The sequence below is a fragment of the Neoarius graeffei genome, chromosome 28 (genome assembly GCF_027579695.1).
Source record: "Neoarius graeffei isolate fNeoGra1 chromosome 28, fNeoGra1.pri, whole genome shotgun sequence".
Classification (NCBI taxonomy): Eukaryota; Metazoa; Chordata; class Actinopteri; order Siluriformes; family Ariidae; genus Neoarius; species Neoarius graeffei.
This window is the reverse complement of record NC_083596.1, coordinates 9,723,404-9,744,581: the sequence shown is the minus strand read 5'-3', so window position 1 is coordinate 9,744,581 and position 21,178 is coordinate 9,723,404. Positions and strand designations below refer to the sequence as shown.

Sequence of the window (21,178 nt, the reverse complement as noted above, 5' to 3'; positions counted from 1 at the left end):
CCCCGCTGCCTTCTGGGTATCCTCTGGAATGGAATAAGGCTAAGGGAGTAAACCCCGATAGAAAACCCGGCTTGGACTCCGTTAGGCAGCTCAGTGTGTGAAGCACTGTCCTGGCAACTCCTGCAGCCGAACTGACTCCCAATGTATTGGTTCACCATTCCTTTGGATCACGCCAGCGAGGCAGAGAGGGGATCCCTGTGTTGCCTGGGCAACACAGGGTTTCCATAAATCTGACCCAGACTTCTTGTGCCCTGGAGAGGAAACTCCAGCTTCACTGTGCAGTGAAGGCACAACATGGCAGCAGTTACCGGTTTTAAGCCCGTTCTCGTTTGGCGTAGAGATGGGCGCCAGGGGCTGCCTCCGACAGTGGGAGAGATGATTCATCTCACTGGACAGCTACCACCTGCTTCAAGCTGGGCAGCCCCCAGCCAATTAGGTGCTGTCCCGCCACAGCCTACCTGCTTCATTGGGTGCATGAAGCTAAGGGATTCATCCTGACAAGTGGACTGTAAAACCATGTACTAAAAAAAAAAAAAGACTCCAGCATTACGTCTGGGATGCTGGAACATCAGGACCATGACACCCAGACTAACTGACAACCTGCTAGACATAAATTATGCCTGCAAGACTGCAGTCAGTCATCAACAACGAACTCCTGAAGCGTCAAATAGACATCTCGACACTTCAGGAAACCCGACTCCTCTCATCAGGCTCACTGAGAGAAAGAGACTACACCTTTTTCTGACAGGGGAAGCCCCCTGGTGAACCCAGGGAATATGGAGTTGGCTTTGCAGTCAAGAACACTGTACTGGGAGCAATAGTACCACCCACAGGTGGCTCAGAGAGAATCTTAACCCTCTGCCTGAACACAACCAGGGGACCTGTCCACTTGGTGAGTGTGTACGCACCAACACTCAGCTCCTCCCAAGAAATAAAGGACAAGTTCTATGATGAGCTTGAGGCAGCTATAAAAAAGATCCCCAAGAAGGAACAGCTGTACCTGCTTGGTGACTTCAATGCCAGAGTTGGCACAGACCATGACTCCTGGCCATCTTGCTTGGGTTACCATGGCATTGGGAAAATGAATGAGAATGGGCAGCGTCTCCTCGAGCTCTGCACATGCTACAGTCTTTGCATTACCAACTCCTACTTTCAGTCTATACCCCGGTACAAAGTCTCTTGGAGGACACCCACGATCTGGTCACTGGCACCAGCTGGACCTGATCATAACATGACGCACTGACCTCAGAAGCGTCCTCCAAACCCGTAGTTTCCACAGTGCAGACTGCGACTCAGACCACTCCCTTGTCTGCTGTAGAGTTAAACTGCAGATGAAAAGCATCTACAGAGCCAAACCAAAAGAACCTTCTCGTGTTGACAGCAGCAAAACAGCTGTTCCAACCAAAGCTGCTGCCTTCTTCTGTGCTCTAGAGGAATCCCTCCCCCACCTACCCAAACACTGCTCTGCCCAGCAGTACTGGGATGGCTTAAGGGACACCATCCACAGCACGGCCTTGATGGTCTTTGGCAAAAGGTTGAGAAGGTCCAGTGACTGGCTTCGAAGCCAATGGATCTGTTTTGGCACCGATCCTGGAAGAAAAGCGTATTGCTCATACCAACTATAAATGCACGCCAACTGATAAGACCCTGCATGCCCTCAGGACAGCTAGGAGGAAACTCCAGCAAACCTCACGACACTGCGCCAACAGCTATTGGCTACAGCTTTGCAGCAACGTCCAATCAGCTGCTGACTCCGGTAACGTCAAAGGCATGTACAACGGCATCAAAAAGGCGCTTGGAGCCTCACGTTATGCAATCGCTCCTCTGAAATCAGCCTCGGGAGAAATCAACTCTAAACAACTGGACCGCTGGGTAGAGTATTACTCTGAGCTCTATGCCAGTGACAACACTGTTTCTGATGCTGCCCTCTGTCATGTAGAGCGCCAACCTGTAATGGAAGAGCTTGATATGGAGCCAACAACTGAGGAACTAAGCAAAGCAATCGACAGCCTAACCTGCAGTGAAGTACCAGGCAGTGATGGGATAACAGCTGAAGTCATAAAATGTGGGAAGTCTGCTCTACTCGACAAACTCCACAAGCTCTTCTGGTCTGTGCTGGAGTGAAGGTGCTGTACCACAGGTCATGCGGGATGCCACCATCGTCACCCCGTATAAGAATAAGGGAGACAGGAGTGACTGTAACAACTACCATGGTGTCTCTTTACTCAGCACCACCGGTAAGCTCTTTGCAAGAGTTTTGCTGAACAGACTCCTGGTTCTCGCGGAGATGATCTACCCAGAATCGCAGGCAGGGTTCAGAGCAGGAAGATCTACCACTGACATGATCTTCTCTCTGAGACAGCTGCAGGAGAAGTGTAGAGAGCAGAGAAAACCACTCTACATGGCGTTCATTGACCTGACTAAGGCTTTCGACCTAGTGAGCAGAAGTGGCCTCTTCCAGCTGGTTGAACGGATAGGCTGCCCCCCAAAACTCCTCCGCATCCTCCAGTCCTTTCACACTGGCATGCAAGGTACCATACAGTTCGACAAGTCCATCTCAGACCCCTTCAAAATCTGCTGTGGTGTCAAGCAGGGATGCGTGTTGGCACCCACCTTGTTTGGGATCATCTTTTCCCCTCCTCCTGCGGCAAGCTTTTGGATCATCAACTGAGGGAGTCTACCTCCACGCAAGACCAAATGGTAACCTATTCAACCCTGCCCATCTGAAAGCCAAAACAAAGGTTAGGCCACTCGTCATCCGGAACATGCTGTTTGCTGATGATGCAGCAGTGGTAGCACACTCCCAGGAGCACTTGCAAACTCCCATGGACCGGTTCACCCAAGCCTGTAAGGACTTCAGCCTGACCATCAGCCTGACTAAAACAAAGACAATGGGACAAGGCACTGTAAAAACCTCCCTTTATCACCATCAAATCTACACTCTCGGGAAGCAGAGAACACCATCACCTACCTCGGGTCCACCATTACCGACAACCTGAACTCAGTGGCCGCATCGGAAGAGCTGCCTCTACCTTTGGGAAGCTCACAGAGAGTACGGGACGACAGCAGAGACACCAGGAACCTGTGGCGGGGGATTCAGACCATCACAGACTACAAGCCCTCGCCGCAGACCTGTGACAACTCCACGTCTCTGCTGAATCAGTTGAACGACTTCTTTGCTCGCTCTGAGGCAGACAACAGCACCACGGCACAGAAGACCCCACCACCTCCCGGCGACCAGGTGTTGACGCTGTCCCCAGACAGCATGAGGAGAGCTCTCAGGACAACAAATGCACGGAAAGCCCCGGGTCCTGATAACATTCCTGGCCGTGTCCTGAGAGACTGTGCCGAGGAGCTCACAGATGTCTTTACAGACCAGGGCTCAATATTAGCACTTGCCCGATGGCCCGGCGGTGTTTTTTACGTCTTTCGGGCCAGTTCGGGCCACTAAATTTGACCAAACAGTGGCCCGGGTGGGCCAGTACGTTTTCGACATAAATTAACAAATTTTATTACTCCTATTTTACCCAGAATTGTGAAGAAATTGCTCGTAAAATGCACCTTTTCAATACGAGGTCCGTCATCTTTGTTTTCGTCACACTCCGCTCCGCGGCAGGAGTGTGTCGTCTTTGTGCATCTTCGGAGATGTTCGGCGCTGTTCAGAAGCGCTGTTCGGAAGCATCATTTTAGCGGGAAAATAGCATCTTGTAGACGAAGAGGGTTGCGGCAAGGAAACCATTAGAACGGTGAAATTCAAAAATATGCTGAGTTTACCAAAGTCTCAGATGACCATCAAGACACACTTTGTGACACCATGGCAGCAGGATGTGCACACATCTTAGATGAGAGTGTGGAAGAGGAAAGCTATTGCACTAAACTATAAACCTTAAATTGACTTTATTGCTATTTCAGTGCAGTGCAAACTTTCAAAAGCAAAAACATTTTATATATTTATTTCAATTTGATTTGACAGTTTTTGAGTCCATTGCTGGTAATTTGGACTGAGTTACTGTCTTTTGTTAGTATTGTTTTCAGGTACAAAATCAAAATACAAGTTGTGAATCTTGAGAAGACTGTTTTTAATTTTAGGGGGCAGTCATTATTTATGGGGGGGGGGGCTATGAATTTATGGGGGGGGGGGGGGGTCATGAAAAAGTGACACTACTTGATGGGGAGGGGGTCATGAAAATGTGACCCTACTTTGTATGGAGATGAGGAGATTATTGCCTCCTACAATGATGTGGCTTGGGGATATGCTGCAAAAATTTTCAGCCTCGCTGTGCTCGGCAACAACATATACCCCTAAAGTCTACTTTTCTAGCCAAAAATCAATGATCGTAGTGTATTATGAACTGTATGAAATGTGGTGGCCTGAATGCGGGTACCGCGTGCATTCAGGCCACCACATTTTCCATTTGGGTCAGTAACTTTTCAATTCCACTGGCCCAATGGGCCACCAGTGGTAAATGCTTAATGTCTAGGCCTGCAGACATCTTCAACATCTCGTTGAGGCAGGCTGTTGTCCCCACGTGCCTCAAAGCCACCATCATCATCCTGTTCCCGAAGAAGCTGTCTCCCTCCTGCTTCAATGACTACTGCCCTGTCGCATTCACTCCCATCCTCATGAAGTGCTTCGAGCGGCTAGTCATGCGGCATATCAAGTCTGCCCTCCCCCCCGCCCTGGACCCTTTCCAGTTTGCATATCAGTCCAATCGTTCGTCCGATGACGCCATCTCCACTGCCCTCCACTCAGCCCTCACCCACCTGGAGACAAAAGACTCGTATGTCAGAATGCTGTTCATAGACTTTAGTTCAGCATTAATCATTCCTCAGCAGCTCATTCATAAACTGGACCAGCTGGGACTCAACACCTGCCTGTGCAACTGGCTGCTGGACTTCCTGACGGGGAGACCACAGGCTGTACGGGTCGGCAGCAACTCCTCCAGCACCATCACATTGAACACGGGGGCCCCCCAAGGATGTGTGCTGAGCCCCCTCCACTTCACTCTGCTGACCCACGACTGCACACCAACATCCAGCTCTAATCTCTTCATTAAGTTTGTGGATGACACAACTGTGGTGGGTCTCATCAACAATGGCGATGAGACAACCTACAGGAGTGAGGTGAGCTGCTTGGCCTTGTGGTGCAAGGACAACAATCTCCGCCTGAATGTGGAGAAGATGAAGGAGATTGTTGTGGACTTCAGGAGAGCGCACACCCAGCATGCTCCACTATCTATCAATGGTGCTGCAGTGGAGTGGGTGAGCAGCACCAAGTTTCTGGGTGTGCACATCTCTGAAGACCTGTCCTGGAGCAACAACACCGCATCACTGGCCAAAAAAGCCCAACAGCGTCTGTACTTCCTTCACAAACTGAGGAGAGCAAGAGTCCCGGCCCCCATCACGCACACATTCTACAGAGGCACCATCGAGAACATCCTGACCAGCTGCATCACCATCTGGTACGGCGCCTGCACCGTGTCCTGCTGCAAGACTCTGCAGTGCATCGTGAGAGCAGCTGAGAGGATCATTGGTGTTTCTCTCCCTTCTCTAATGGATATCTATAACTCCCGCCTCACCCGCAAAGCCATCAGGATTGCAGGTGACCCCACCCACTCATCTCACAGCCTCTTCAGTCTGCTGCTGTCAGGGAGGAGACTGCAGAGTCTCCGGGCCAAAGCCAGCAGGCTTAAGGACAGTTTCTTTCACCAGGCGGTCAGGAGGCTCAACTCCCTCCCTGTTCTGCCCCTCCTCCCCTCTCTGCCCCCTGCCACAGATTCTGCCCGCACACCCCCCTGCCCCCCCTTCAGCATCTGACATCATGTCACCCTCACAGTCTCACCCTCCCAACACACACACAACGTTCATGAACACACTGAACTCAGGGACTGCACATTTCCCTTTACCTCGCTCATTTGCACTATTCCGCACTACCTCACCTTAACAGCTATTAGATTATTGTTTATACTGCTTATTTCATGTTTACCTGCTATACCTCAAGTGCCCTTGACTGTTTATTTGCTCCAATTTGTGTATATATATATGTATGTGTGTGTGTGTGTGTGTGTGTCTGTGTATATATATATATATATATATATATATATATATATATATATATATATGAGTGTTTAGTCTATGTCTAGTTCTTATCTAGAGTGTTTATACTGTTTATTTCAATTATTCTATTTTTATTTATTGCATTGCCTGTTTGCACCGTGGGTCAGAGAGGACTTAAATTTCATCTGTGCTGTAGGTCGAGCATGTATAGCATATTTGACAATAAAGTTGACTTGACAACAGGAAACTCACTGTCCATACAAAAGTACAGGTGTACAGAGCCTGTGTCATCAGCACATTCCTGTACAGTAGTGAAACCTGGACACCATACTCATACCAAGAGCGGCAGCTAAACAGCTTTAGAGATGAAAGTAAAGCAAAGAAAAAAAACCTGAACTTTTGAAAGTCAAACTAAGATGGGGGGTTAATGTCCCCCGAAAATATTTTAATAACACGCAAAACCCTGCATTCTAGTGCATTCTAGTACTTATTTTCACTAAAACAAGTTATAACTTTTAAGCCTTTTTCTTTCATGTACATTAATGATTAACATGTCAAAAATATCAAAATTTAATTCCCCTAGTTAATGAGTAATTTTCAGGACTGCATTTAGAAAACGCGGTGATTTTCCTGGCTACACAGTTCATTACATAAACTCAGCAAAATCCCAAAAAACAGTACTGTTAAAAAGTAAAGGTCTGTTAGAGTTTCTAAAGCTTTCAGGTTTCAACGTTGGGGACACTGAGCCTCGTTTATCAATCTTTTAGTAGAGTTGTACGTTTGCAGACGCTAAAGTGAACTAAACATTTCCAATTCATATTCATGCGAGTTGAAGCCAATTGTTTACATTAGTTCGTATTGTCTGTAAATTTAAACACACCAATGAATACCAAATTTCTCATGTAAATCAGGGGCATAGTGTGTGTGTGTCACACACTGACTGGCAGCCTGAGTGCATTATGTAACAAAAAATAATTACCATTGCTAGTTTTAGGCAGCTTAGAAACCGGCTCTTCCATTATTGCTGTTTCTTCCACGTTTTCTTGATGTTGTGTTCTAGAAACGGCACTAAAACTTAGCTTCGAAACCACAAAACGCAGCTTTGATGGGGAATATATATAAAATAAATTGCTTACCTCTCTTCATGTCGAAAGAAGGAGGAAAGTTTTGCTTGTTTTGACATGGCGAATTATTAACACAAGAGAAAATACTCGTAATTCGCAACTAAAAAGACTGCAGCTACACTGGCAGCTTGAACATGCTTTCTAGTGCAATTGTGTTGCGCTTGTGCAGAACGGTGTCAGTCCTGCGCGCCTTAGCACGTGCATCTGAAGGCACGCCTTGGGCGCGCGCGCCTAACGAGCTTCAGCACGCGCGCCGTTAACAAAGAACACCTGTCTTTAATCAATGAACTATGTTTGGGCTATTTAAAGACCGCGCCCATGCAAGGACGATGCGAAATATTACGCCGCGTCTAGGAACGCGAAAAATCCAGAAAATAAATTTCTCCATTCGGAAAACCGGAGATTTTCAAGAGTTCTGTCAAATATCTGGATTTCCGGGTATTTCGTCATTGGCGGAAAAAATCCGGAGGAATTTTCATGAAAATCTAAAAATCCGGAATTCCGGGAAAATCCGGAACACTTTCGTGACTACAGCTTCCACCTTCGCTGCCTGAGGCGTATACTAGGTATCATCTGGAGGGATAGGATCACCAACACAGCAGTCCTGGAGAGAGCGCAGCTTCCCAGAATGTACTCTCTTCTGAGGCAGCGACGTCTCCACTGGCTGGGCCAGGTCTGGCGGATGGACGAATCCCGAAGGACATCCTCTATGCGGAACTGTCATCTGACAAGAGACAAACTGGTCGCTCCCAGCTTCGCTACAAGGACGTCTGTAAGCAAGACCTCAAGTGCTTCAACATCAGCCCTGTCACTTGGGAAAATGCAGCTCAGGACCGCCTTCAGTGGCAGCAGGCACTCCGCAGCGGGCTGCTAGAATATGAAACCACCCTGGCTCGTCACCAGGAAGCAAAGAGGGCAAGAAAGAAGCAACAACAGGACACCACCAACATCAACGGAACCGATGTGACATCTGCGGCCAAGTCTGCCTCTCACGGATTGGTCTTCTCAGCCACAGCAGACGCTGCATGAAAACCTAACTCCAGGCAAAAGAAATCCACGGTCTTCCGAGACTGCGATGCCGATGACTCATGGTATACGAGTCGATATCCTAGTAGTAGAGTAGCCAATCGGAGCATGTGATTGCTCATATCCCGTGAATGTGGATAAAATAATTAATATTATACCAGATATAAACACACTTTCCCTAATCAGCCTCATCGTTTTCTCTCTCAAGGTTACTAAGACAAAGGGGGGGGGACGGCTTGTCGTTACCAAGAAACTGGAATATACAAAGTCCTCTGCTCTGAAAACTTTCCTATGGTGGAAAACCTACTGACTGTTAAAGTCCTAGCACTGGAGACTTTTTTCATAAATGTTAAATAAACATCTCCTGAAAGCTTAGGAAGTTTATTATTAGTCTTAGGTTATGTTGCGTATCCCATGTACAAATCCCTGTGAAGGAAAGTGAAGAGCCGAGCATTGTGAGAGTCGTGCAGTCACCTGTTCTTCTGACGATGTATCAGGAAGGGCGAACTGAGGTACGAGTCCAGGAACGGTGGGGATGAAAAAGGGGGCTGCTTTGGGCACTTTAGGGGGTTCTTTTGGCTTGTTTCTTTTCTGTAAACAACAAAATTGTGTCAAAAAATTGCGACAAAAAATAATTAAAATAATCAAGGGAAGAATTTTACAGTGCACGCACCTTAATAATGTCCAGATGGAGAAGATTCTTCCAGCGTGAATCCGGAAGCAAAGAGAGGGTGACCAGCTGTTCATCCAGCTGCGCAGGGGACACGTACTCATTCATTTCCGAGCTCTCAGGTTCAAGGACCTCCTCTTCTTCGTCATCTGTTCATTCAAGCCACAAGTTTGATCTCAGTGTGTGCAAAGATAATATGGAATTTTCTCTCAGCGAAATCGCTCACCTTTGCTTGGGCAGGTGCCGGGCAGCATGACCACCGTAGGTTCGTAGTCTGCAGGCAAAGGGCGCAGTGACACCAAACTACACAATGTAGTGTTGGACCTGAAACACAGCCATGCTTTTCTGCTCACCATGGTTGTAAAGAGTGATGATTTGAGTTTGCCAGGGGTACAGGCACGCTCATTAAAGTGGTTGGTGAACATATTTTATATACAATCAGGTCCATAAATATTCAGAAATTAACAACGCATGTTCATTTTGCCTCTTTACACCACAAAGAATCTGAAATGAAGCCATCAAGATGTGATTTTAGTGTAGAATTTTAACTTTAAGGCATTTAACAAAAAAAAAAAATCACACCGACCAATTAGGAATTGCAGATTTTTTTTTTTTTTACCCAGTCCTTCCATTGTCACAGGCTCAAAAGTAAATGGACAATTGACTGCTAAGTAGTTTCATTTATTAGAGTATGGGTGTGAAACTCTGGCCCGCGGGCCAAATTTGGCCCGCAGTGTAATTATATTTGGCCTGCAAGGCAATCCCAAATGACTACTCGTCGGATTTGTGTATACAGCACATTCACCACAAATACTACAAATCCCATAATGCTCTGCTGTTGTTTTGGTGCAAATCTGTGTGTTACAGAGGAGCTATAGAGATCTTGCAGTCACGTGACCGGAAAGTACACAGCCGCCATCTTGTCGGTAAAAAACACCGCTGAATACTGCTGCACTCGTGTACAGAATGGATCAATTTCAACCGACGGACTACACGGCTCATTTTTCTAATGAACAGATAACTAGATATATGTCTAAAATAAACGACCTACAGATTAATGACCTTTATCGCTTACCGGACGTAGTTTTCACGACCATGTCAGTGGATATTGAACTGCCAGAGGTGGAATACCCAGACGTGTATAATTACCTCATTAACTTTCCCTCGCTGTTCAGTGGTGAAGCACTGCGTGCTTATAAATCTCTGGACAGTTATCTTTACAGAAATTCAGGATTTGTCAGCCCCCCCTCAGATGTGGCATCTTGTAAACAAGAAAATAACAATCCTCATTGGACGGGTAAGTCACTTAAGTATTACTAGTACCGATACTAGATATACAGAGATGCACCGATACCACATTTGTGAAAACCGATACGAGTATGAGTACTATCATTTCAGTACTTGCCGATACCGAGTACTACCGATACCGATACTGTTGATGTTATTAAAATATAATTTTTCAAAAATTGCAGCATTTGAATATTTAATAGGCCTACTTTATCTATTTCCCGTGAATGTTGTTTTCTAACTGGAGTGATCATGCACACGGGTTCACATTGACAATCTCCGCTGCTCCAGAAGCGCAGAGTAGCCTTGAGTCCACGTCACACAGCCAGACGGCGCCTCTTCACGGTAGCGCTTATCTTTTGCAACATTGTTACAATAATGTTGCAAAACCTAAGCGCTGCTGCGCTAGGCCTACTAGGCCTACATAACAATGTTGCAAAAGAAGCGCTACCGTGAAATGAAGAGGCGCTGTCTGCTGGCAGTGTAACGTGGACTACAAGGCTATCTGCGCTTCCGTGTGCAACCTCTCTCGACTGTCGCGCAACATTCACTCCCAGAAAACTACACTCATTGCAAATAGCCTACACAAAGAATTAAATATTTAGCTGCTGCAATTTCTGAAAAAGGCTGCTATTTATTTGGATTAGATTACAATGTCCAACTTTCGAAGTCAAGAAACACTTGCACTCTTGCAACATGTAAGACCGATTGTTGATGAAGGGAGGAGAGAGCAGTGAGTTACCACATGCAGCGTGATCATTTCACTCCGCTGGTCACTTACCCCCTCTATCATCGGCCTTCCGCAACATTGCGGTCTTGGTTGACTTAAGGGTTGTTCTGGTGGTGCGCTTAAACTACTCCAATTACATTTAGCAACAAGACAAGGGCGTGAAAGGGAGGAGCAGTGACCATCGCAACATCACAGAGAGCGCACAAGATAACAGTGGCGGCCGGCGACGATGTATTATTTAATTTCCATCGCCAGTAATGCAGACTAAAATATGCCCCCCCTCCTCTCATGTGCATGTGCGCACATCCTGCTGTGTGCTGCAGGAGAGTTGAATGCCTCGAGCACGCTCTTGTTCAGTCGCAGAACTTGTTAGGCAGACGCTGTTGCTGTCCATTCGCAACATCGCGTCCCGTGCTCGTGGAGCTCCATACCTGTAGATGGGACGTCAATTTCCTTGGTCTTAGCGTTGCCCTCAACTGAAACAAGTTGGAAAACTCAATCAGCCATTTCTTAAAGCTCTCTCTCTCTCTCTTCAACTCTCCCGGTTGGACTCATACTTAAAAACTCTGCCGGTTGGATTCACCTATACAAAAATCCGATTTTCATTTGTTTGTTAGTGAGTAGCCTGTCCTACAAAACCCTTACCTAGGCGAATAGCCAACATTAAAAAAGGACAACGTTGGGGATCTTAGCGTAGGCCTATCTGCGTATGGCAGCGAAAGGGAGTGGAGTGTGGAGAGATGTTTAAAATGACAGTGTTGGGGAAAGATGTTGTGACGGCACTGTTTCATGACTACGCAAACACATCTCCGTCATGGAAAAATGGGTTGTTGTCGAACAATTTTTTTTGTCTTCTGACGAAATTAGCCTACGCTCAATGCTTGAGATTTACAATTTTTTTCCTGGGAGAGGCTTTTTTCCCCCTCGAACGGACGCTGGCAAAAGGCGCTTCACGGAACACTATCGGCGCATGGTATAGCCTATCATATTATGCTCAAGCCTGAGCTCAACAATGCTTGTTTTTTTTTCTCTCTCGAATGGAACAAAAAGCGCTGCGGGGAACATTGGTATCGGCGCATGGGATCGGCACTGGTATCGGTTCATGGTATCGGCAACTGTTTGACAAGTACGAGTATGAGTATATTAGTGGAGTATCGGGGCCGATGCCGATGCCAGTATCGGTATCGGTGCATGCTTATAGATATATCAGTAGTATCTAGTATAGCACTGACCAGCCGATTATAGAATAGAATAAGGTAATTCCAGCTGTAATTCCAAATCGTCCGTCTTGTTTACCATGGATCTGGCGTTGGAGAGGTAGAGGCTTGGCAGTGGAGGTTTGAGTGGCTGTTTTCTGAGCTTAGTCAACAGGCCGGCTCTGCAGCCTCGCTTTTGCTTCCTCTCCCGACGCCGCCTCCTTCGCCTGCCAGACCCGATAACAATCCACGGAGACCCCGCTGGTCTCGCTATCTCGTCCGGAATGTTGCAGATGCGATGGAAATCGCTACAAACCGTCATTTTCTGCTGGAAACCAATGTTCAGTAAGTCCATACGGTTGTAGTGGATATTGAAGTCCGGTACAGATGAACAACACGCAAAAATACACACAAAAAACATAAACGTGCACAGGTAGGGAGAGCTTGTAGCCGCAGCCGTTGTAGTAGAATTGTATATAGTAGGGTTTTCCAGAAGAAAAGGTAGAAGTAGAAGGCGGAAATATGGCGTTTGACTGACAAGATGGCGTCTGTTACAATCTGGATCGGCTGTGACGTCACATACAAGATCTCTATTGGGATTAAAATCAATGAACGGCACAACCACAGGAAAGAAAATCTTTGAGGAGGTTTCCAAATGTGTAACTGAAATAAAGCTGCCGTGGGATAAACGACAGATGGTGCGCCAGCGATGTGCGGTAAAAAGAGTGGACTGGTGGGCAGGGTTCGGGAGAAGATGTGGGAGGAGAACTGTGCAGGTGAGCTAACCGTTTATCACTGCATCATACATCAGGAATCACTGTGTGGCAAAGCCCTAAAGATGGAACATGTTATGACCACAGTAACACAAGTAGTTAACTTTATAAGAGCCAAAGGTCTGAATCACCGCCAGTTTAAGTCTTTTCTGGAGGAGTGTGGTTCGGAATACGCAGACGTGCCGACATTGATGAACTAGCATCCAAGAAGAGATGCCAGGTATCTGGCTTGGGCACATCAGATTAGATCAGTGTGTAGCAAACTGAGCAATAATTAACCTTTTCTTTATGCACTTTTTCTTGCTACTCCAAGGCATGGGCTTGAATGGTTGATTGATTTATTATTGTTTTATTTTTAAAATTATTAGCCTGTGGAAAAAGTTTATTTTGATATTTAAATCAGAAGGCTGCAAATAGAAAAGAGGCATACGATTTTTATTTAAATTTCATTTAATAAATTAATGCCATTGATGTCTCATCTCATCTCATTATCTCTAGCCGCTTTATCCTGTTCTACAGGGTCGCAGGCAAGCTGGAGCCTATCCCAGCTGACTACGGGCGAAAGGCGGGGTACACCCTGGACAAGTCGCCAGGTCATCACAGGGCTGACACATAGACACAGACAACCATTCACACTCACATTCACACCTACGCTCAATTTAGAGTCACCAGTTAACCTAACCTGCATGTCTTTGGACTGTGGGGGAAACCGGAGCACCCGGAGGAAACCCACGCGGACACGGGGAGAACATGCAAACTCCACACAGAAAGGCCCTCGCCGGCCCCGGGGCTCGAACCCAAGACCTTCTTGCTGTGAGGCGACAGCACTAATCACTACACCACCGTGCCGCCCCTGCCATTGATGTGTTTTTTTTTATTTGAAATTCGATTTAGCATGTCTGCACTATTGTTATATATTGTATAGTAATAAGCGTTGCTTGTTCCATATCAGGGTTTCCCCAGGTTTGACCACCATAAATTTAAGACTTTAAGACCTTTTTAAGACCACTTAAATGAGAATTAAGACCTACATCGCACCCATTATGCGGTCGTAGAACACCAGATCAAATTCCCAATAATGACAAATGTTTCAAGTAAAAATACTTTTATTATAAAAGTTATATACTTAAGTCATTATGTGCATTACTTGTCGAATCATCACATTCAAGACAAGCAAGACCGAATTTTGTTATGCAAGACGTTTTGTTTTTTCCACAGGAGAATGTTGTAGCGACTTCCGAGTCTGGGAACACAGCCTTAAAGAGTTCGCTTATGCCCTCATTCGAGCTGTACGAGTGGTGTTCCATAATTGTTTTTAAAATCCAGAGCACCTCTGCCCGAAGTGTCGGGGTTCCACCGACACCCATCATGCCACTGCTCGGCCCTTGTGTTGTTGCTAGCCTTGCCGATGATGTCTGGCTTGGCTGATGCTGCTGACGTTCGACAGTGGTGCTAGTGCCAACTCCAGGTGCATTCGGAGATTGAACCGTGCAGAACTGAGCGATGGGCTGGTGGCGGTGGAGGGCAGATGCAATGTGTTCTGAGCTCTTCATGTGAGACTCTAAAGCGAAATGACCTATAGACCCTTCCCACTGACGTCACCGGAAACCGGAAGTAAACAGACCCTGCGCCATATTGGAAGACCAACAAACTCGTGATCAGGGGGAAATAACGGCAGCGCACGGAATTTAAACCCACGAGGCACTTGATTCATCATAAACCTACAATGGTAAATTTTTGTGCTGTGTTAGGGTGTTCCAACAAAGCTGATGGGAAAGGTGAAAAGAAGTCGTTCTACAGAATACCAGCTGTGATTGAGACACAAGGGGAGCAAACCAAGGAGCTTTCTGCCAGGAGACAGAGAATAAGTGCATTACTGAGTGTCTCTGAGCAAAGGAGAGCCTGAACGTTGCAACCTCCCTATTGGCTGTTTATTGGTTGTTTGTAAAAATGTATCAATTGTTGCCCTTCATCGCGGACTCGAGAGACGAGACCTGACGAGTTAGTTCGTTGGTAGCAGAACAAAATGTCTGGACACAAATTGGGTTTTCAGAAAAGGAAAGAAAATAAACGGAGGGTCGAAAATACAAAAAAGGAGGCAGAAAATGCAAAACGAGTTAAGGTAGAACAAATGGTTACTTTTCTGAGGCGGCCCGCCGTGGCTGCCTGCAGGCTTATTTATTATAGCCCATTTAGTTAAAATAGTTGATATAAAATGTTTATAGTTATAGTTATGTGATGGTTGTCCTCAGTGTTCGAACTATGCCGATATTTTCGGGGGGTCCCTTTTTTTCCCTTGGGGGTGTGTGCGCTTGCGCTTGTCTCGGAGCGCGGATCTCCAAACACGAGAAGCCTATCTTACGTACATATCACGCGGACTCCACACCTCCACACACGCATCGCATCTGAAGTCATAACTCATCAGGGGAAATCGTGTCCGCATTGGCATGTTCAAAAAACAACCTCGCGTCAACAATGATACCACACGCAAGAAAAAAAAACAGTCAGGCTACTCAACAACCAACCTGGCAGCAGCAGTCGTTGTCATATCGGTTTATCTTTGATGTAAACACAACACTTCGGATATGCAAATGCTTCCCGTTACACACGATTGCTATGTCAATAAACATCATTTTGCCAATATTTTAGAGACCCCCCAACATTTCCCAAATCATGTTTTCAAGGGATCTCATGTCTGTTTCAGGGGATCTCGGATCCCCCTAGTACCCCCGTAGTTCGAACACTGGTTGTCCTGATTTTGACTGGTGTGTTGTTTTTTTTTGGGGGGGGGGTTGCGTGATGTTGCACCCGGGTCCAGATTAGGGCAGAACCGGCCCTGGCTACATTTCAGGTGTAGTTTGTTTTATGTATGTATGTACTTGCATAGATGTGTACTTGGTCTTCCAATATGGCGACTACCGAAATCTCGCGGCGCGGTGACGTCATGCGGGAACCCTCTATAGTGGACAACTTGAAGGTCTTTCGACAAACACAGCATCTTGCTTCAATGTCATTTCCAGGAACCTCCCTCACCCAATCACGATATCTTTCATCTGAAAGCCACTGCTGATTGAAACGACACTTCCCCATGCTGCGATTCGCGGAGTCTCCTCTCCACCACGGACTCCGACGATTGCGCCGGCGCAAAAATGTATCAATATTGTTTCCTTCTTTGCGCATGCTCCAAGAAATTCACCGATGTTACGCAAAACCCACATTTTCGCACTGTAGAATAGTATGAGTAAATTTAAGACCTTTGTTTAAAAAATTAAGACTTGGGCAAAGCAATTTAAGAGTTTAAGGCCTTAATTTTGGAATATTAAATTTAAGACTTTTTTTTAAAGACTTTTAAGACCCCGCGGCTACCATGCATATTCACTGTTAAAGCAAAACTTGTTTGGGTCCATATTAAAAGGTTCATTTGTTCAATGTTGGCCCGCGACTTTGTTCAAGTTTTAAATTTTGGCCCACTGTGTATTTGAGTTTGACACCCCTGTATTAGAGCATTCTATTGTTAGAGACCGATTCAAAGCAGAGTGAAATCATGTAAACAGATTTATCACTTAGTCATAATTAGACAAACCATGACACAGGTTTTATCCTATTGAGTCAGACAAACCCAGCCTACACTGATTATACTGCATGTTGTTGTCATGTGTAGGAATGTAGGATTATTTCTTGGCAGGGATGTACTGATAATGTTAAAACCAAAATAGAGATAATCACAGGGAAAAAGAAAAACACTCAACTTGGTTAGAAAAAGGGGATTTTCAAACACTCTGGGGGGGGAATTTGAAAATTCAGTCGCAAAAAGTTTTCCTAAGTCCCAGAGATGCATGATGTGAATTTAATATCAGGGTCTCTGCACATTTCTGACCAGCAAAAATAATACTTTTTAAGACCATTTTAAGACCACTGAGTATAAAAAATAAGACCACTACCGCGGAACAAATACGTACAGTAAAAAAAAAAAAAAAGCACACTCTAGGTTAAGTTCAAAGCATTTTTTTTTATAAAAAATGTGCATCTTCAGTTTACAAAACAGAACATTAGCTGCCTTCTCGATATTTTAATAGTAGGGTACTGCTGTAAACAAACAGTGAGGAAACAAATTGATCTTCAGTTAACAAAACAGAACATTAACTGCTTTCTCAATATTTTAATAGTAGGGTACTGCCATGAACATAAACAGTGAGGAAACAAGGAAGTTTGACTACTGATCGAACTGCCTCTGGGGACTGTTGTTGCCCGACTAGCAGCATAGCGCATATGCTTTTCCCCTTTCGAGTGAGCGTCAAGGGCTTTACAGCCCATTGTTGTTAACTTGATGTCTTTCCGACATACCTTACATCTCGCTTCATATTCTGAAGTCGCTGTTGTTAGCCAACTTTTGTATTTTGGCTCCTCAAGCCACTTGTTACTAAACTTACACTTCCCCATCTCCGTTCATGTTCAAGTTCAACCACTTCTTCCTCGTCTGCTCTACTCTCAATGGTTCTACTACCAGTGTTGGGCACGTTACTTTCAAAAAGTAATTAGTTATAGTTACTAGTTACTTTTCCCAAAAAGTAACTGAGTTAGTAACGGAGTTACTTTGTCATAAAAGTAACTAATTACCAGAGAAAGTAATTATTCCGTTACATTTTGTTCCCCCTCAAAAAAAAATCAAATTCAATTAGTGTAATCATAATAAAAGTGAATGTTTAATGTGTTTAATGACTGAAATGGACACTTAACAGAACCAATTAGTAATGTTATCTACACTATATTAATATTTTTGTGGGACAATGTGAGATAAGACATCTATCAAATGTAATATATTTCTGTAGTTATTAAAATTGTTACTAATTACTGGCCACTGACGAGGACAAACGCTTTGTTCCTCGACAATGTGCATTGCACGTAAACACTCTTGCCTTTTATTTCAAGTAATGAAAAGTCCTGGCTGTATTTCCAATGTGAAAGCGCAGTGCTGGGCTGACCGCTCGCCATCGCTGGGTCTTCCGATTGAAAGAGCGCGCGGTAGTGCAGTAGGCGTGGCCTACCTACGTATGTTGTCCAAATCTACTCTGATTGGCTTACTGTGCCGTTGTCTCGTGTCTCCCCGCCCCACACGAAAGCAGAGTAAAGAAAGGCTGAACGAGCAGCGTGCCAGATTAAAACAGCTTTAATAAAGTAACGCATAGTATTTTATTGTAAGTAACGGGAACGGCGTTATAACGATGTAAAAAGTAATTAGTTAGATTACTCGTTACTAAAAAAAAGTAACGCCGTTAATTTCTAACGCCGTTATTCCCATCACTGTCTACTACATGGATAAAAGAACACACTGCCCCCAGTGGCATGGTTCCTGCGCTATTAGAACTAGTGCTAGACACACAACGGCTCTTGTGCTACTTGTTCAGCATCTTGATAACAAACGACGCTGGTTGAATAAATAACGTTAGCGCGGGAAAAAAAATCCAGACATATGTTTTTTTTTTTTTCATTTACCGTAGGCTACCCGGATGAAATTTAATACCTCCCATGTGAAATTTAATACCATAGCTCAAAAAATAGCGAAATATAATGCTTTTTAAGACCTTAAAAAACACATATTAAAAATAAGACTTTTTAAGGATCCGCGGAGACCCTGAATATGACAGACAAAGGAAATGTAGAAGAGGAGGAGGAAAGAGAAGAAGAGGGGGAAAAAGACAAAGAAGAAAGAGGAGGAAAAAGCAGACGAAGAAGAGGAAAGAAGAATAAGACAAAGAAGGAGGAGGAAAGAGAAGAAGAAAAGAGAAGGAAAGAGAAGACGACGGCAACGAAGAAGGAGGAGGAAAGAAGAGGAAGAAGAGGAGGAAGGAGAAGGAAAAGGAAAAGAAAATAAAGAAGAAGCAGCTCTGCTTGGACCCTTACAAAATTCTGTACTCATCTACACTAAAGATCCAAACTAAGATTTCTTACCACAGGTAAATACCCAGACTGTCCACATGGGCAGAGGCGAGGACGTTCCCCGTCGGAGAGAAGCTGACGCTCACAGCTGCTGTGTCTACCAGGAAACAGTCGACCAAACTGCATCAGTGAAACAGAGTGAGAGTGAGACAAGAGGGGAAAATGCGCTAACCACAAGGCCACAGGCACCAAGATAAACCATCACGCCTAAAGCATCGCTGTTTGAAGCTAAACAAGATCTAGAGACGATTTCCCTCGGCTCTGTTCATTAAGAAGTGAGCTGGATGACTTGACAAAAAGGTCATCGTGCAAAATCAGGCAGAGTAAATCATTCAGAAAGTGAAACCAAGTAAAAGTCTGGTCTTCCCCTCCTACAGAGGAGTGCGCTCAAGACACGACATCATGGTCTGCCAGGACCAAGCCTGAGAAAATGCTGCTGAAAGTCTTACCTTCCAGATGGAAGGTCCCATGTCCTGATGGTACAGTCCATGGAGGCTGTTATCAACCATCGTCCATCCGGGCTGAAAGTCTATACAGGTAATGCAAAAAAAGAAGGAAAAATGTGGAAAGTTTTTATGATCAGGACAAACATGCATATAGAACCTCAATGTGTGCAGGAATGTCGTGACCTTTTGAAAGAGAAAAACCCTTCACCATATCATTAATCTGCCCACGCTGGCCAGAGAAGCGACGCACAACCCGCTTCATCTCCAGGTCGAAGATGCTTATCGTGAAGTCGTCGAGCGCAACGGCCAGCATCCCACTGAAGAAAATTGACATTAATACATGAGAGAAACATGTGGGTGATACAGAATGACCTGCTTCTAATCCAAAACAGCTTTTCCTGCTTTTGGGACAAAACAAATTTGAATGAATAACTGGTGGACCTAGAAATGATCACGGTTAAAATAGTGTACGCCTGTTTACATTCAGACTTCTACCCTGATGGCCTTAAGTTGCCCATTCTCACCTGTCTCTGTGCAAGTGTGTGGAAGCCGGCGCTGCTTGCAAGCTGTGCGTGTTCAACAGTTCTTTCGATTTGAACTTCCACACCTTCAGCAGACGATCGGCTCCGGCGCTGACCATCAGCTGGTTCAGCGCGTCGACCGAGACGCCTCTAACCGGCCCTGAATGTGCTTCAAACACATCACACGTAACATGAGTTGTCTGTAAGAGTAAGCGTAATCCAGTGTGGCAGGATGCGATATTACACGTGAGCTGACCTCGGTCTTGTCCATACTGTCCTCTGTGGAGTCCTGACTGCATGTTATAGACATCTATGTGTCCCGAAGACAGCGCGATCACAGCAAAGTTCCCACAAGAAGTGATATCTACAGCCTGTGGAGGCAAGATTTTGAAACTAAGAAACTAAATTGTACTTTATATTGAACATTGAACCCCGCATGCACTCGCACAGACAGACCGTGGCATGAACATTGAGAGCGCGGTTCTTGCCGAAATGCTCCGGTTCCAGCCTGTGAGTCCCCATAGAGCCTTTCCGATAATTCCAAGTTGTGGTCAGGACAAAACCCTGGTGGCAAGCCACAATGCCGTCCCAGTCGCTCTGACGTGCTGTTTCTGTACACACACAACCAATATGTGATAAAATATCCTGGACGTAACTAAATACTACATTCAGTATTTCAAAGAAAGGTACCAAAACATTCATAAGCACTGCATAAAGTCCTAGCTGAAGGATTTATGAAAGGCCCGTTTTAGAGTCATACTATGTAGTATTACTGTTTTTACACAAGAGAAAATATCCTCATGGGTTGACTACTGACTGTTACAATTAAAAAAATTTTTATTTTTTCTTGCAGATAATAAGTTTTTCAACCTTTAAGACATTCTATGAAATATCTATTCCACTATTCATTAGGACTCATCACAGTACTGATACAGCACTGGTTAAAGTGGTAAATGACCTACTACTGGCCTCTGATCAGGGTTGGGTGTCCTTGCTTGTGTTGCTTGACAATAAGTGCAGCTTTTGATATGATTGATAATATTCTCCTGGATAGACTAGAAAAGGTTGGCATTAAGGGAACAACTCTGTCCTGGTTCCGGTCTTACTGAGTGATCATTATCAGTTTGTAGCTATAAAGAGTGACTTGGCTATACATACTAAAGTTTGGCGTTCCACAAGGCTCTATTTTAGGCCTCTTAGTCTTTTCTCTATATACAGTATGCTACTTCTGGGTACAATTATTTGTAAACATGGTATTAGTGGAAGCTTCCACTGCTATGGTGATGAGATACAGCTATGTTTCAGCAAAGCCAGATGACAGACACCAGGTTAACAAAGTTGAGAAATGTGAAATTAGCATTAGACACTGGATGCTGAGTAACTTCCTCCTACTTAATTCTGACAAGACAGA

The 21,178-nt window shown here is 45.1% G+C and overlaps 1 protein-coding gene across 1 annotated transcript in view; it reads right to left on the bottom strand.

The window, feature by feature from the left end:
• wdr36 (WD repeat domain 36) overlaps positions 1 to 21,178 on the bottom strand; it is a 68,506-nt gene that overhangs the window by 7,828 nt on the left and 39,500 nt on the right. Inside the window, exons 12-20 of the mRNA XM_060912110.1 lie at positions 20,224 to 20,378; positions 20,024 to 20,138; positions 19,771 to 19,936; positions 19,455 to 19,563; positions 19,250 to 19,329; positions 18,813 to 18,920; positions 9,104 to 9,201; positions 8,881 to 9,026; positions 8,682 to 8,798 (exon numbers count right to left, since the gene is read on the bottom strand). Of these exons, the coding sequence (XP_060768093.1) occupies positions 8,682 to 8,798; positions 8,881 to 9,026; positions 9,104 to 9,201; positions 18,813 to 18,920; positions 19,250 to 19,329; positions 19,455 to 19,563; positions 19,771 to 19,936; positions 20,024 to 20,138; positions 20,224 to 20,378 (1,094 nt within the window). The remainder of the gene's footprint in view (positions 1 to 8,681; positions 8,799 to 8,880; positions 9,027 to 9,103; positions 9,202 to 18,812; positions 18,921 to 19,249; positions 19,330 to 19,454; positions 19,564 to 19,770; positions 19,937 to 20,023; positions 20,139 to 20,223; positions 20,379 to 21,178) is intronic.